The 17,494-nt window shown below is 42.4% G+C and overlaps 1 protein-coding gene across 3 annotated transcripts in view; it reads right to left on the bottom strand.

Moving 5' to 3' along the window:
- NPNT (nephronectin) overlaps positions 1-17,494 on the bottom strand; it is a 75,577-nt gene that overhangs the window by 15,590 nt on the left and 42,493 nt on the right. For all 3 annotated transcript variants that reach the window (XM_046656272.1, XM_046656273.1, XM_046656274.1), the window contains 3 exons: positions 16,413-16,547; positions 15,996-16,118; positions 15,014-15,415 (listed from right to left, as the gene is read on the bottom strand). In XM_046656272.1, coding sequence (XP_046512228.1) covers positions 15,014-15,415; positions 15,996-16,118; positions 16,413-16,547 — 660 coding nt within the window. The remainder of the gene's footprint in view (positions 1-15,013; positions 15,416-15,995; positions 16,119-16,412; positions 16,548-17,494) is intronic.

The raw sequence follows: 17,494 nt of genomic DNA, 5'->3' as shown, positions 1-17,494 counted from the left end.
GAGACCACAAGTTTGGAAAAAGCAACCCAAAGCATTAGTCATCCAACAACCTGCACACTTTCAGGATTTTGGGCCCTGGGTTTCCAGGAACTGTTTAATTTGGCAGTGGATGATCACGCACACCTTCACTGCAGCTCACTGGGACTCATTCCAGGGGACTTAGGGACCTGAAATCCTCAGCAGCTATTAGTTCTTACAATTGCGTGTGTTCCACTCTGTAACACAGGCAAATCATCGAGCTAATTCTCCTTCCTCACACTCACCAGGATGCACTGCTGAGAACACTCCACTGATGTGTCAAGAGAAGGTACCCTACCTACTCCCCGGTATATTTTACAGTTTCCATGAACTAAGTAGTGCAAAAAAATCACCCAAGCAGTATGATCTCAACTATGTACGAGAAAAACAAATGAACAAACAGACTACAAAAAAGAGTGATAAGAAATACACCCCCATGCATATGCAATCAATTAACCTATGACAAAGGAGCCAAGAATATACTACGGGGATAGGACAGTCTCTTCAATAAATGGTGTTGGGAAAACTGGACAGCCACACGCAAAAGAATGAAAGTAACTCAAAATAGATTAAAGACTTGAATGTAAGACCTGAAACCATAAACTCCTAGAAGAAAACATAGGCAGTATGCTCCTTGACCTTGGTCTTGGCAATGATTTTTTTGGATCTGACACCAAAAGCATAAGGAACAAAAGCAAAAATAAACAAGTGGGACTGCATCAAACTAAAAAGCTCTGCACAGCAAAGGAAACCATCAACAAAATGAAACAGCCAGCTACTAAATGGGAGAAAATATTAGCAAATCATATATCTGATAAGGGTTTAATATCCAAAATATATAAAGAACTCATACAACTCAATAGCAAAAAAACAATCTGATTGAAAAAAGGGCAGAAGATCTGAATCAACATTTTTTTCAAAGATGACATACAGATGGCCAATGGGTACATGAAAAAGTGCTGAACATTGCTAATCAACAGGGAAATTCAAATCAAAACCACAATGAGATATTACCTCCCACCTGTCAGAATGGCCATCATCAAAAAAAAAAAAAAAGAAAAAGAAATAAGTGTTGTCAAGGATGTGGAGAAAAAGGGAGCCCTTGTGCACTGCTGGTGGGAAGGTAAATTGGTAGCAGCCACCATGGAAAACAGTATGCAGGTTCCTCAAAAAATTAAAAATAGAACTGCCATATGATCCAACAGTTCCACTTCTAGGTATTTATCTGAAAAAATGAAAATACTAATTTGAAAAGATGTATGCACCCCCACGTTCACTGCAGCATTATTTACAATAGTCAAAATATGGAAGCAACCTAAGTGTCCATCTATGGATGAATGGATAAAGAAGATGTGGTGTATACAGAATGGAATATTAGTCATAAAAAAGAAGGAAATTCTTCCATTTGCAACAACTTTGACAGCATCAAGCTAAGTGAAATAAGAGAAAAACAAATACCATATGATCTCACTTATATGTGGAATCTAAAAATACCAACCAACCAACCAAGCTCATAAATACAGAGAACAGATTGGTGGTTGTCAGAGGTGAGGGATGGGATGGGAGAAATGGGTGAATGGGTCTAAGGGTACAGCTTCCAATGATAGAATAAGTCATAGGATATAATTCACAGCATGGTGACTATAGTTAATAAAACTGTGTTGCATATTTGAAAGTTGCTAAGAGAATAGATCTTAAAAGTTCTCATCCCAAGGAAAAGAGTTTTCTAACTCTGTATGGTGATGGGTGCTTACTGTGGGCTCATTTTGCAGCATATACAAATATTGCATCGTTATGTGTACTCCTGAAACTAATAAATATTTTATGCCAATTATAACAACAACAAAATACCCCAATATGCTAATAGCACTAGTCTGAGTTTTGGAAATAAAAGTGATATTTTCCCATTTGTTGGTTTTTGTCTCTTGAAATTTTATATTTTCAAGATTGTTTATAACAAGAAGTAATTTCTTTTATGGAAAAAACTTACCTAATACATTGAAAAAAAAAAAAGAGTTCAGTCAGAGCACATACAGACACTTACCCTACAGCAACTCTAATGTCTGTTATTTGTATTTTGATTGTTCAACGAGAACTTGAGAGTCTTGCCACCTATTATTAAATGTGAGGCTATGAAATTGAAATATATTTGTGAAATGTGAAATATGTTTCTGAAATTTGAACATTTTCTTTGATTCAAGAGAACTATTTTAGTCAATGGAGAAAATGCTAATTAAAATCAATGATGAGCCTAAAAACAGAAGTATAACAGGGATAGATGCTGATAAGTGATTTTTCTAATTATTCTTCCCTGCTTCATATTTTGGCTAATAGTCAATTTAAACACATAATATATATATATATTATAAAAACAAATACATACCTGATACTCTCTGTAGCTGGACCATTAATTCTTGGAATTAGAATGGCATAATTTTAGAGATTAAAGAAAGGATAATAGAAATGCTAATGATATATTCCTCTACCATCTGTCCATCCATCCTCCCTCTGTTCCATCCACTTATTCCATCCATCAATCAGGAAACTGAGCATCCACTGCCTACGAGGCTCCAGGCCAGGAGCTTGCCGTGAAGCACTGAGCACATTCTTCCCTTCATGGGACCTGCATTCCAGAGGTGATGACAGACATCTAACAATTCCCAGGTAATGAATGCTTTAAAGGAGAGGTAGGGGATGCTACATAGGGGTGAGGGGTGGGGGCTGACTAAGTTAGCCTGGGAGGACGGGTGGGTGAAGATCTGAGAGGTGACACTTAAATAAAGGAGGAGTCGCTGTGAGCTAGTGCCCTAGAGAGAGAGAGGGTGTGGGCCTAAACATCACTGGAGCTGTCGAGCTCATGGGGGTGTGGCTGTGCAGGGCCTTTGAAAGCCCTGTAAAGATCTAGGACTTTATTTTGGTGCAAACTGGAAGGCTTTGAAAGATTTTAACAGAGGAGTGCCAAGAACTGGTATATCATTCTGGCTGTAGCTTGGAGAATGAATAGGAGGGAGGTAGGAGTGGATGTCAGAGGGCAATTAGGACCCAAATTAACGTAAACTAAAGAATGTTCATATACTCTTTAGAAGATTTATTTCCTAAAAACTTTTCTTCCATTGGTCAATGTTCCACCTGCCAAAAAATATTTATTGCCCATCATTTCTTACCACCTTCTGCATGAACTAAAACAAAGGGAATCTACAGGAACTGAAGCAAACAGACAGTGGATAAAAACGTGGTTGGACTGGGCTTCAGCACCACGGCTCCTTCCTACTGGCTGGGGAGCCTGGGAGCCTGGAGCAGAATTGGCCACACACACACCAGGGAACTTCTTAAAAGCACTCTGGCCAAGCACTTCCTATTAATATATTTTCCCTAGGGAAATAATATTAATATATAACCAGTGTTCATAAATGAGCTTTCCCAAGTAGTCAACTGTATATTTTTATCCAAAAAGCATTAAGAGTAAGCACAGTGGAGTAAACGTAAATATTAACATACACGCCTCCCAGTGGCAGCCTTCTTCCAAAGAGTAACTACGGCAAAATGTAAGCATCATTTATTAAAGGTGGTTTGCAAATTCTGTTTCTGTTCTAGGGTGGCTCCCAGGGCAGTTCTGGCATTTGTTGTTGGACTAAGAGATTAAAGATAACACTGTCTTAAATTCCTTCTAAGCTTAGGAGTTTAGTTCATCGGAAGAGAATGTAACTTTCCTAATATTCTGAAGGCTCTTTCTGGTGGCAAAACCTAGGGATTTTTAGACACTACAGAGTGGGGATGAAGGACAAGGGATTTATGAGGCTGTCTCTGGCCTCTCTCCTCTCCTTTCTTCTCCTCTCCCCACTGCCCCTTTCTCTTCCTCTCCAGAGGAACAACATACACCTTATAGCTTTAGATGACCAGAGAGAAGCAAACAAAAGGATTGGAAGAGCATTTCTGACATTTCCTTAACCACATTAGAGAACATTCTTCACTATCCACTGATTACTAGCAACAAGAAAAGGGTGCGGGGCTCCACAGAAATGAGCCCTCGTTTGCCAAAGCTTTCATCCCACAAGAAGGATCTAAAAAGTTCAAAGACACCTTTGGGTTGACAGTAAAGAGCAGAACTGGAAAAAACTGAATCTCTGGTGAAAGGGGGCACACACAGCTACTCAATAACGAGCCCCATTTCTGTGACTCACCTCTTTCTCCTTTAATAAAGTTTCAGAACAACTCGGAGCACTGCCTGGAGCCTCCTTCAGAGAACAGGATGTCTAAAACACAGCTCCTTCCCAAGCACGGCTGTGAGAATGACAGCAACACTTGTCCAGAGGAAGAGGGCCTGAGAGCTTTTGTTCTCTGTCCTCCTCTCAGGAAAGACCCCATCAGGCCTGAGTCTAAGGCACGCAGGTGGGGAGTGGACTCCCTGCCGGGCTGCTTGGACTGAGGGCATCCCCAAGACCTGGGCTGGCACAGAAGGCCACCTGCTGTGGGGGGCAGGTGTCAATGCCCTCACGCCAAAGGAATCACTTTAAAGGAAGGAAGGAAGCTCGTATTTCTGATATTTATCAGACCATCGTGTAAGTTTCCCATTCAGATTCATCTCTGAAAAGGCTGTTGTCACTATTTGCACAGGAAAAAGCTGACGTGATGCTGTCTCTATTCTAACATCGCAACTCTTCAACTAGGCACTCTCAACACCTAAAGGAAACAGGCCCTTGTAATCACAGGGTAATAAGTTAAGGACCTGTGAAGTAGCAGCTTTCGATGTGCATCTCTCTGCTCACCTACCTAATAGCTCACACTTGCAAACCAATTTGTTTCAGAAGGATCTGGTTAGTCAAAAGTAACATTAAAGTTGTATGAACCATAATAAAAAACACCAGAAAAATACAAACTCAGAACTAGAGCACTAAATAGGGCTGTATTCTTTAGTTAAGTAGGAAATGTTATCATTACCATATAAATGGGTTCAGCATCAACAGAAGTAGTAATGGCTATTATGTATTGAGTTCTCATTCTATGTATTGTGTATGTATATACATTGAGTTCTTGTTGCATTCCAAGCACTCTGCAGAGAGTTTGACACTCACTCTCCTCTCATTTTCACAGCAGCCCAGTGAGGTGGATGCTGTGATACCCCCACTTACACATGAGGAAACAGAGGCGCAGGAAGATTTTGTGGCATGCCCCTCATCACAAGTGGCTGGTGAGCACAATACTCTTCATTACTATAGACATAGACAAATGTGCATAAAACTTAAAAAAAAAAAAATCTGATTTCTGGCCTTGGTCACGCTCACCAAGAACTCAATTTATACTTTCTGGAGAGAGCTATTTTTTCTTCACCAGCCACCACAGGATCCAATTAAAATATAACTCAAAAATCGTGGAAACTTTCAGAATTCACAGCACCAGATCCTGACCTATAAGCAGTGACAACTCACCCTTTCAAAACACTGGCAGAAATTTCATCTTCAGGGAGATGTCAGGCATCTTCCCAGGGTCTCCCTAGGATTTGCTGTTTACTAGAAAGTGAACTAGTTTGAAGACATTTTCACCCCTCAGCAGAAACAATCTTTTTACTTATCAGCAAACAGAATCAGAAAAGAGATCATATTTCCATGACTAAGAACAATGTGATCACATCAGCCACACACTCTGTAAAACCCACAAAAGGGTAAAGAGAGAAAGAAACTGGACAGCATTCAGCAAAGCAGCAATCAGTCAAATGGAAACAATTTTCTTCTTATTGTGTGGTACTTGGAATTTCAATACATTCTCATGATCTAGAATAACACAGCAACAATGAGTCCAGTTCTCTGATATGGCCACTCATAAGAACACCTGATACATCTTACATTATATCCCATAATCTCTATTCTGCAACATTTTTCTTCATATGACCCAGTTGCTACATTTTAGACACAACTGCTACATTTTAAACATTCCACATCTAGCTAATGCTGTCCCCATTCAAGACATGGTTCCTCCGGGTTGGAGCTGCCATGATGGTGTAGAGAGCCCTGTGATTCCATGTGGCTGGCAGGTCAGCGGTATTACCTGTGAGCTTGTTAGAAATGCAGAATCTCAGGTCCTACCCTAGACTCTCTGAATCAAAGTTTTCATTTTAACAAGATCCCCACGTTTCTTGTATACACATTAAAGCCAGAGAAGTACCCCCTAGAAAGCCTGACTTGGTAAATGTGCTGTAGGGATTAGGAACCTACATTTTCAATAAGCATCCTAGGTTACTGTGTTTCAAACGAGCTTCTGACAACACTCTGAAAAAAATCTGCTTCCTGGTCCAAGTGATATTATATTTCTTGTAGTAATCTGAGCTTCCCAGCTAAAATTGGACATATCTGACATACTCAATTGTAAACAAAATTTTGAGAGGTTAAAAATAGAAGCTAATAAAACCTTTAATGAATTTTTAAAAACCAGTATATTCTAAGTAAAATTAACATGACTAACAATCAGAATTCCCTGGGTCACTTTTTCAAAACACCCAATTTACTCTCCTTCTGGGAGAGTGGGATTTGTCACACCAGCCCCTCTCCTAAGGAGTTACTGCTGTAACGGCTGCAACCAGTGACAGCGGGAATGGAAAGATTAAAAATCACCGTGTGAGGATAACAAAATGACAATAAAAATCACCCAAAATATCATAAACTAGATAGATCCATCATTACTATTTGGTCTTTTTTCTTCTAGACTTTTATAAACATCTATATGTATATAAATATCTATATGTCCACATGTATTTTATACCTAATTGGAGTCAAATGGTATACACAGTTCTGCATATTCTTTTCACTTAATTTTATAACATGGGTATTTTCCCAAGTCATTAAATATTTTCCAAAATACAGCACTGCATAATATTTCATTGTTTTGTTGGCTGGAATGCATTTGCCCTAACTTCCTTCACTTTGGCTTCTGCATCAAGTGGCTTCTTGTTTCCTTGGCTCTGGGACAGCTCTACCTGCCCTGACCCCAGATCTTCGTCTTTGGTGCTCGGTCTCCAACGTTTCGGCAGCCCCCTGCAGCATAGCTCTGGTGTCCGGAGAGGCCTCCCAGCAAGTACATCTGCTCTTCTTGCTCTGAGTCTGCCCAGAACCTCCCTGCCCTCCCCTGCTCCCCTCCGCCAGCCTCCTCCAGAATCCAGGATCAGCCCATTGGTCTCAGAAACCTTGCCAATGAGAGGTAACGGGCGAGGGCTCTTCAGCCCAGCCCAGCCTGATCTGAAGCTGGTTACAAGGCATGCTAGTCCCCAAAGTTAAGTAATCCCACGGTTAAATCCACTTGAGAAATGATGCACATTATATGCCTCTCCGAGCGATTCACAATGACCATTAGCACATTGAGAAGTCTTACAGTTAACAAACCTACTTAGGTTGACTAATGCCTAGAATCTCTCACATTTATTCGACCTCAGCACTTTTTCAGGCATTAACTTGCATAATATCCTAGAGAACTAATGTTCTATGAAACACTTTGAGAAGCTCTGCCCCATCCCCTTAGTGGAAGAACAAGAATTTCATGCTATGTCAGAAAACTTTAGTGTTGCTCAAATCATGCCTATCAGGGCTAGCCCTGCAAATACATCTGATTATAATTCTGTTCACACCGTCTAAAATCCTCGGGTCCCTCAAGTTGAAATTAATTTAAAAATATGTTCATAATATTTCATATCACACATTAATCACACAGCATTTAAACATTCCCCATCATAGGTATTCCTATAAAATACAGTAATCTTTTGTATTCCATAGTAATTAACAATTTACAAACGCTTTTACTTGTATAATGTCTGATGCTTGAAAGCACTCTATGAGAATGGAAGGCCAGAGACATTCCTTCCATTTCGCGGATGAGAACATTGAGGTGGAAGGCACGGTAACTTGTCCAAAGTCACGTGACTCATGAACAACAGGGTGAGAATGAAAACTAGATCTTCCTACTTGCTGGATTCTACTCTGAGCCCCTCCATTTCGTGCGCCCCGACCTTGTGTGCAGATTCCCTCTCAATGACTTTTCACTATTTCTCAACATCAAGCTTAAAATTTAGAGACATATTAGATTTAGAGTTTTCAGAGAATGTGTTTCAGTGCTATATTAAGCTGTATCAGGATGAGAGGAAGACCGTAGCCTGAAGTAACTTTGATCATTTGGGAAGGACCATCAGAATCATCAAGTTAAACTTAGCTCGTTCAAGCACAGGAAGGGTTACTTAGATTAAAGAAACTGAATCTAATATACAATTCCATTTCGTTCCATTCAACAAATATTTTTGAGTGCCTACCATGTCCCAGGCCCTGTACGACCGTCTGAGGGAAAAGCATCAGAGGGTTAGATAGCTGCCTGTAACCCTGCACTCTAACGCACCTGGCACAGAGGGAAGTGATCAGATTACAAAAACATGTTTAAGAAAATCCCCATTGCAATCAATATGGGGTCAGATTCGACTGTTATGTATCTTTGGACCCCATCGTTTGAGACAGATTTGGAAAACAAAGAGAGTTCAAAGGGTAGGCCAAGAAGGTTGCTAAGCAGGTTGAAAACCAGTATTTCTAAGAAGATTTATGAAACAGAAGTTACTGAGCCCAAAAAGGAAGGAGTTGAGTAATTTCCTGAGAGTATTCCCTGAATGCTAAATGGAGTACGGGGTCTGGGGACAAGAACCAGCTGTCTCCATCAGCCTGAGTACCTGACAACGCTGAAGAGGTGTAAGCTGTAATTCATGAATTTACATGAAGGTTAAATACAAGAAAGGGGACCCCAACAGTGGGGTGGGTTACTAGAAGAGACTTCAGTCACCTTCAGAGATTTTGGATATAATTGGGATAATTATTTTAAAACCTCACAAGGATGTCACACATGGGTAATTAATTGATGTGGGCATAGATGGACATTTTTAGGCCCCAAATTAAATGCCAAAAGGCTATTATAACTATTCCACCTGGACCACCTATTTCAAGTTTAAATAACTGTTTTGCTGTTTTGATCGCCTTTCCTTTGTAGGGGTAACACAAGGACAAAATCTCCAGCTTCAGTGGTATTTTGTTTAGTCACGTGCCACACAACGATGTTTCGGTCAAGGACTGACCACTTACGATGATGGTCCCATAAGATTAGAACCATGTAGCCTAGGTGTGCAGTGGGCTGTACCATCTAGGTTTGTATAAGTCATTCTGTGACGTTCGCACAACGATGACATTGCCTAATGACACATTTCTCAGAACGTGTCCCCCTCACTAAGTGACGCGTGACTGTAGACCCAGAGAAAACACTGTTTTAAGGGGTTCTTTCTTAAATCTTTCTTACATGAAAAATTTGTGTACCTTCAAACAAGCCAAGGTTCAAATAATAAAACATAAAGCAAATTATTTGAACTAGTTTCAGAAGCTAGGAAATATATACTTTGAGACATTATCTCTGATTGAAATCATTTCCCTTCTCATTAACATCAAATTTTCAGATTTAATAATACACTGAATAGAATACCAATCTCCAGAGAGGAAGGGAGGGAGGGAGACAGAGAGAAAGAAAAGATGGTGGAAGGACGCACACAAAAAAGCTCCCCATAGTATTAAAATAAGTAACAATCAGGGCTGGCCCAGTGGTGTAGTGGTTAAGTTCATGCGCTCCGCTTCAGCGGCCTGGGGTTCACAGGTCCAGATCCCGAGTGTGGACCTACACACTGCTCATCAAGCCATGCTGTGGCGGCATCCCACATAAAAACAATAGAGGAAGACTGGCACAGATGTTAGCTCAGTGACAATCTTCCTCAAGCAAAAAGAGGAAGATTGGCAACAGATGTTAGCTCAGAGCTACTCTTCCTCACCAAAAAAAAAAAAAAAAAATTAGAAAAGAATATATTTTAATTCTTAAATATAGGTTAAATGTGTTATTATATTAAACTAGCTTTTGTATGGAAAAGTTGATTACATGATAATTTATTTTATTTCAAAATATTATGAGGGATCCATCTACTCATTCATTCCTTTGTTCCACAAATAGTGTTCCAGTGCCCATTATGTGCAAGGCATTATTTCAGGTTTTTGAGATATACCAGTGAACAAAACAAAGATCCTGGCCCTCAAAAATCTTATATTCTGGTAAGGAGAGACAAAAATAGATATTATAAACAAGTAAACAATAAAGTATATTAGAAGGTGATAAACACTATTTAAAAAAGAAAAGTAGTAGGGAGCAGCAAGGTCAGGTGTGCGGGTGGCAGCTGGAGTCCCAGAACAGAACAGGGTCAGGGCAGCCTCCCCGGGAAGCTGAGATTTGCCTGGAGGTGACAAAGTGAGCCAAGCTGATAGCAGGGGAGAGGAAGAGGGAACAGCTGGAGCAAAAGTCCTGTGGGAGGAGTCTGAGGGTGAGGGAGGGTGCCGGGCCGTGAGGGCAGAGGGCCAGGAGCTGAGGCCATCAGGACTCTGTAGGACGCTGGGAGGGCATAAGGTCTTCCTGCACCAAGTGGCTGCTGGTGCAGAGCTGTGACAATGACACCTCATTTCAGTTCTGAAAGGTCCCCTGGCTGCTGGCTTGAGAAGAGCCACAGGGGACAGGGGGGTTGGGGAGGAGACTGGCTGGAGGGCCAGCAGTACAGGTCCACGGGGCCTCCCCGAAATTCTGCAGTCCATGAGCTGCTGCTGCTACTCACTAGGTGGCAAAACCACCTTCACTTAACCTGGCCCAAATGTCTTTAGTGGCCAAATTCATGTAAATATTCGTATTTCACTGTGGAAAGACTTGACGTGCTTCAGTTTGTGACATGCAGCACACGTACCACAGTCCTTCTCTAGTCGGAAGATGCTGGATTCCACAACTCATCTGGATATGGGATTTGGGACCTGTGCTTGGGGGAAGCATGGCCCGGGCCTGGGTGGTGGCACTGGAGATGGTGAGCAGTGGCCACACTTGAGACCTAATTTGAAGTAGGGCTCACAGGATTTCCACACAGACTGGATGTGGGGGTACGAAGAGGAACAAGAGGACGCCAAGATCTTCGGCTTCAGCAATCTGTAGGACGGAGATGCCGTATCCTGGGGGGCGAAAGGCTGTGGGGAGAATGGGTTTGGGGTGACGGTCAGGAAGAATTAGACATGTTGAGTCTGAGACATCTATTTTCATCCAGCTGGAGAGGTTAAACAGGCAGAGGATACAGGAGTCTAGAGTTTGGGGAGAAGTCTAGGCTACAGGGGTATTTGTGCTATAATTTTTGTCTTCCTTGATTTCCTTTCAGAATCTTTACAGTTTTTTCTCAAGGGGACAACACACACACACACACACACACATAAAGAAAAGCCTTGCTTAACAACCTCTTCCGCTAAAGAAATATGTATATTTCAATGTAAAGAAAAATGCAATTGAAGTATGGGGCCACTTGGAGACTGCCAGGCAGTCTGAAAATTCATGAAATGAGGAGACCTGAGTTCTGTTCTCAGACCAGAGGAAGATAAGGATGGCGTAGAAAGTTACTATCCCAGAAGTGAAGAAAATATTCAGTGAAGAAATGGTGTTGAACTAAAACAGTGCTGAGGTTTTCTGTTTCACAATGAATAATAACAAGTTACTTGTCCTGAATTAAAAACTGAGAACCTTTCCCTAATTCAGAATATACGCTGCAATCACAAGATAGCAAATTAAGCAGTGTCCACAATCCCCTCACAGGTGCTGAGAGTAACCGGCAGCCACGGCTGAAGACGAAAGGGAGTGGAATTTAATTTTTGGCAGGATGTCCCGAGCAGCAATGCTATCTGTGGCATGCAGCAGCCCGGGCACAGGATCAAGGGAATTCCTCCCCCGGGCACGTCTGCAAGTCACCCTCTGCTGGAACGAGTGCTCTCAGACACCAATGGAAGTCCACGCTTCCCCAATTCTGTCCTGCTAAATTCTACTGGTGAACTTCAGCGTTATTTTTAATTCATTTGTGTGTCGGTATGGAAAGGAATAATAGGAAGAGAGACTTTTCAAAAAGAGAAAACATTAAGACTCAGAAAGATGTTGACGTCTATGTTAGAGTGTCTTTTTACATTAAACAGCCAAGTTTTTATGACCATACTTTAAGGCAGTGAAATAATATAAATATTATATTTACTTAAGCACCCATGAATAAAAATCTCATTGTATGATCACAAAGAGATGAAGAAAACAAAACAGAAGAGTAAGAAAGAGAGGGATGATAGAGAGGGAGGGGAAAAAGGGAGGAAGGGAGGAGAAAAATTACAAAAATTTGCTTTTCAAAAAGTAAGTGAGATGCACATATAAAATATATTATTAGATCGACCACCTAATTCATCTAAAAATTATATCTATTGCTCAGAATACACAGAATTACAACTACATCAGAATTAGACAATCTCAAGCTATCTAAACGGACAATGACCTAGAGGAAAACATTTAATTGAGAGTCACATACAAGAAAAAAAAGAAGCTTTTTCTCTTTTAAAAACTCACAAAGGTCAGTATTCTTTTCACGTGGTAAAAATGGCAACAGTGTTCAAAAGAAAAGGAGCAGAGTTTAGTCCATCATGGGGAAAAGGAAAGGAAGAGAAGAAACTAAAACATCATAGGAGAAGAGGAGACAGGCGATGGGACACAAAGGCGGCTGGGAACAGGCTACGTGGACCGCAACCGGCGGCTCAGCACCAGGACAGGCAGAGGCGTAAAGTGCACATTTTGGTCGGTACTGACATTAGGGAACAACCTCTTCCTCCTTCCAAACCTGCTTCTTTACCTACAGCCTCCATCTCCAGAGGCGGTCCCACCCTCTCCCAGCCAGCCAGTAGAATTCTGGGCGTCTTCCAGACCTAACCAGCTAACAGCACACACGAGGGCCAGCTGTCCAGCTTTTCCCGCCCGCCCTGGACTCGACCCTCCAGTTTCCTGCACAGGCTGTGCTGCCTCCCAGCCCTGCGCCTGTGTCCCATCCCGTCGACTAGAACGCCTCCCTCACTGCTCCCTGCCCACAGACTGACAAGGTGCCACTTCTCTCCGCTCCCATAATGTCCTACACAACCTTCACTGACCTGCTTCCACAGTCCCCTTCTGGGTGACTGTCCTCTCCACCAGACCGAAACCTTCTCTGTTTTATCTTGGAAATAAGCCCAATGCCTCATCAGGGCCTGGCACTCTAAAGACACTCAGAAATGTTCCCTGACCGACTGAACATTTAGACTGAACGTTAAATGGCACGAGATACATTTGCTTCCCCATCTCCGAGAGTTCTCAAGTAAACCCGAGTATGTCAGAATTCCCACACTGGATAGGAACCGTGGTCTACTCTGTGACTCCTTCCATTTCTACACACTCCCTTATCTGTCCGATCAACGGACTTTCATTTAGCTCCTTATAATATCTAACAGTAGGGATGTATCATTTAGACTTTGTACAGCTAGTTCTTTTTACGAGTTTGATTCTTAGTTCAGGGCTTGGCCTGTGGTGGAAATGTCATCATAAAGAGCTCCTTTAAAAGGGGCTCACGCAAAAAACCGTGAGCAGCCAAAGCAATCCCGAGAAAGAAACAAGGCAGGAGGCAGCACGCTTCCTGATTTCAAGCTACACTATAAGGCCACAGCCATCAGAACAGTATGATACTGGCATAAAAGTAGACACACAGACCGATGGGACAGAACCGAGAACGCAGAAATAAGCTCACACCCATATGGTCAACTAACATCTGACAAGGGAGCCAACACTACTCAATGCAGAAAAGTCAGTCTCTTCAATAAATGGTGCTGGGACAACCGGATACTCACATGCATGTCTTAAAGCACAAACGACAAAAATCAAAAATAATCAAGTGGGACTACGCCAAACTAAAAAGCTTCTGCAGAGCAAAACAGACGATGAACAAAATGAAAAGACAACCTACAGATGGGAAAAAACCTTGCAAACCATGTATCTGATAAGAAGTGAATATCTAAAATATACAAGGAATTCACACAACTCAATAGCAAAAAATACACAAATAAATAATCCAATTAAATAATGGGCAGAGGAACTGAATAGACATTTGTCCAGAGAAGTTGCTCAACATCACTAATCATCAGGGAAATGCAAATCAGTACCACAATGATATCACCTCACACCTGTTAGAATGGCTATTATCAAAAAGACAAGAAATAAGTGTTGGCGAGGATGTGGAGAAAAAGGAACCTTGTGCACTGCTGGTGGGAATGTAAATTGGTGCAGCCACCATGGAAAACAGAAAGGAGGTTCCTCAAAAAATTAAAAATACAAATAACATATGATCCAGCAATCCTACTTCTGGGAATACATCCAAAGGAAATGAAAAAACTGTTGAAGAGATATCTGCATCCCCATGTTCACGGCAGCATTATTTACAATAACCAAGACATGGAAACAACGTAAGTATCCACTGATGGATAAACGGACAAAGAAGTTGTGGTATAAACATACAATGGAATATAATTCAGCCACAAAAAATGAGGACATCCTACCATTTGAGACAACATGGATGGACCTTGAGGGCATTATGCTAAGTGAAATAAGTCAGACAGGAAAGACAAATACTGTATAATCTCACTTATATGTGAAATCTAAAAAACAACAAACAAACTCATAAAAAAGAGCCCAGGTTTGTGGTTACCAGAGGCAGGGGGAGGGGGAGGAGGAATTGGAGGAAGGTGATAAAAAGGTCCATACCTCCAGCTACAAGTTAAATAAGTACCAGGGATGTAATGGACAGCATTATGACTATAGTTAACTCTACTTTATGATTTACAGGAAAGTTGTTAAGAAAGGAAATCCTAAGAGTTCTCATCATAAGGAAAAATACATATAGTTTTTCTTTTATTTTGTATCTAGATGAGATGATGGATGTTAACTAAACTTACTGTGGTGATCATTTCACAATATATGTAAGGCCAACCATTATGCTGTACACCTTAAACTTATACAATGCTGTATGTCAATTATATCTCAATAAAACTGGGGAGAAAACCCTCAAAAACAATATGCCAGCATTTATATGACTTACTGAACACGTCTCCTCTGGGTTTCTGAGGATCTGTCTGTATCCTGTTGTCGACTGTACTCTCTCTTGGAGATGTAGTGGCAGCTGGCGCCATGGTTGTCAGTCCAGTGGTTGGTCTTTCTGGGGTTGCTGGTGGTGGAGGGGTTCCGAGTTCAGTGGGTGGGGGTGTGGGTGGGGGTGGGGTAGGCTGTGGCTGTGGCGTGGGCTCTGGGGTAGGTCTTGTTGTTGGCTCAGCAGTGGGCCTCCTGGTAATGACAGGAGGAATATATGGCGTCTTCAGAGGCCACCGAGTACCTCCAACATCAGGAATCCAGTTACCGCGTCCTCCGTCTCCCTTTGAGATGGTGCCATTTCCCTTTGGCACGTGAATGGGCCCCGATGGTTCGATCATGACTTTTGGAATATCTAAGGGACAAAAGACTGAAATTAGTATGTAACCACCTCCCCTAAAAAAGTAAAAGACCAAACTGTAAAAAACAAACACGTCAAAATCTCTCATGCCAGCTAGGCCACTGAAGCGAACTGTGCCAAACTTAACCCCTAGGCCACAGGGCTGGCCCCGGGAATGATCTTCTAATAGCAGAACAAGGGGGCCTGAAACAGAGGAATGGAAAGTGTAGGATATATTCAGATTAGCCCACCATCACAATCTAATGCTAACGACAAACATTTATGTCCAATTTTAGCAAACCCAAATTCCCAGGGAGGGCTCTATCATTTCTTGCCAGCTAAAGGGAAGCGGTTGAGAGATTTTAATCAAGGAATTGAATGCCTTTAAGATTAGGGTGTATTACTGAGTCTTTAGTTTTTAAAAATACCTGAGCAAGGGAAGTTACTGTCTGTGGAAAGCATAGACTAATATGCCCAGCTATGAAAACCGTACTTCCTTGATCATTAATCTTACTCCTTATCTTCCCTAGTAACGGCCTGGCTGTGACCCTGCGTGTCCTGCTGGAACTCAGAGCAGAGAGACAGCATCACTCACACACACAGCTCCGTCCGTCGCCATGGTACCCGTCTTTACATTTGCACCTGTAGGCCCCGGGGATGTTGTAGCACCCAGCGAAGCTGCTGCACTGGTACCGCCCCAGGGCGCACTCATCGATGTCTGCAGCGGGAAGGGGAGACAGAGGCTTACTGGGGAGATAAATATGATGACATAAAAATATGTACAGCCTCAAAAAGTTTGTTTTGGGCAATGTGAAGGTCCGTGTAAAGCTGGCAGATAAAAAGACGACATAAAGTACATGTGCGTCCAGAACGACCAGCGGTTGACCTGGACTTCTGTTTGTTGAATTTAACACCAGGACCCACGCTGCCCCCGACAGCCCGTCGTCACCAGCTAAGAGACCTTTCTGCGCCACAGGAAGAAAGACACATAGCAGTGGTTGGGGTTCGTTACCGTGACATTGGTATTTGCCTCCAATGTACATGAGGTCGAAGCCTTTATGACACTTGCAGACGTAGCTCCCAAAAGTGTTGACACACTGCCTAAATCTAGGGCAGGACGCTCTTCCAGTGGCACATTCATCAACATCTAGAACACAAGTCAACTGCATCTTAGGAAGAACAGCAGCATGTTGAGATGGAGTGGATTTTAAAATAAATAACAGTCTGCAAACAGTTGCCTGGCACACAGTGGCCCATCCTAAGTGTTCTCCAGCTGGCTGCTCCCACAGGAACATGAATTCCCATCTCTAAATTCCAACTCATCCTCCTGATCTGTCCTCTGCCTGCACCGCATCTCAGCACACCCTGCACCTGCAACCACCCAGACGTGAGTCATCCTTGACAACCCTGTTTCCCATAACCCCCAACTCACCAAGCCCCGTTATTCTACTTCTGGAAAACTCTGAGCTCATCGACTCTGCTCTTCACCCACTGCCACTACACTGGTCCAAGCTATCACCCCAGGTCAGACTGTTATAGGAACCTCCAAATCCGTCTGTCCTGCCAATCCTACCCCTCCAAAGCACTCTCACTCAACTGTCAAAATGATTCTATGAAAACATCACCATGCTTAAAACTCTTCAACCGTCTCCACCGCTTTCTGAATTAAATCCTCATTCCTCACCTTGTCCTGCAATCAACGACCCTTGCCTTCCTCACCGGTTGTCTCTCAAGCCACCGCCCCTTGCCCCACACTCTGTGCTTGAGCCACGTGACCTCCTTTCTTTCGGATCCTCACAGGCGCCGGACTCCCCTTCCTGCAGCCCTGAAGCCTTCCACCTGCTGGCTGAGCCTCACAGGCCAACAGCCAGGCCTCACACTAAGCCTTTCCTCAAACACCGTTTTCTAAAATAGACCCTTTCTGCTCTCTCTTAGGGCCTCCTATAACTACTTCATATTGTTTGCATTTTATTGGGTATTTGTTTCTTTTCTGTTTCCTGCATTAGAAAATCAGCCTATGAGAATAAAAATCTTGTCTGCTCTGTCCGCTACTGTATATCCAGCACTTAGCACAGTGCCTGGGAGACAGCAAAT

The sequence above is a fragment of the Equus quagga genome, chromosome 3 (genome assembly GCF_021613505.1).
Source record: "Equus quagga isolate Etosha38 chromosome 3, UCLA_HA_Equagga_1.0, whole genome shotgun sequence".
NCBI lineage: Eukaryota > Metazoa > Chordata > Mammalia > Perissodactyla > Equidae > Equus > Equus quagga.
The sequence above is the reverse complement of the archived record's forward strand: the minus strand, read 5'-3'. Positions and strand labels throughout refer to the sequence as shown.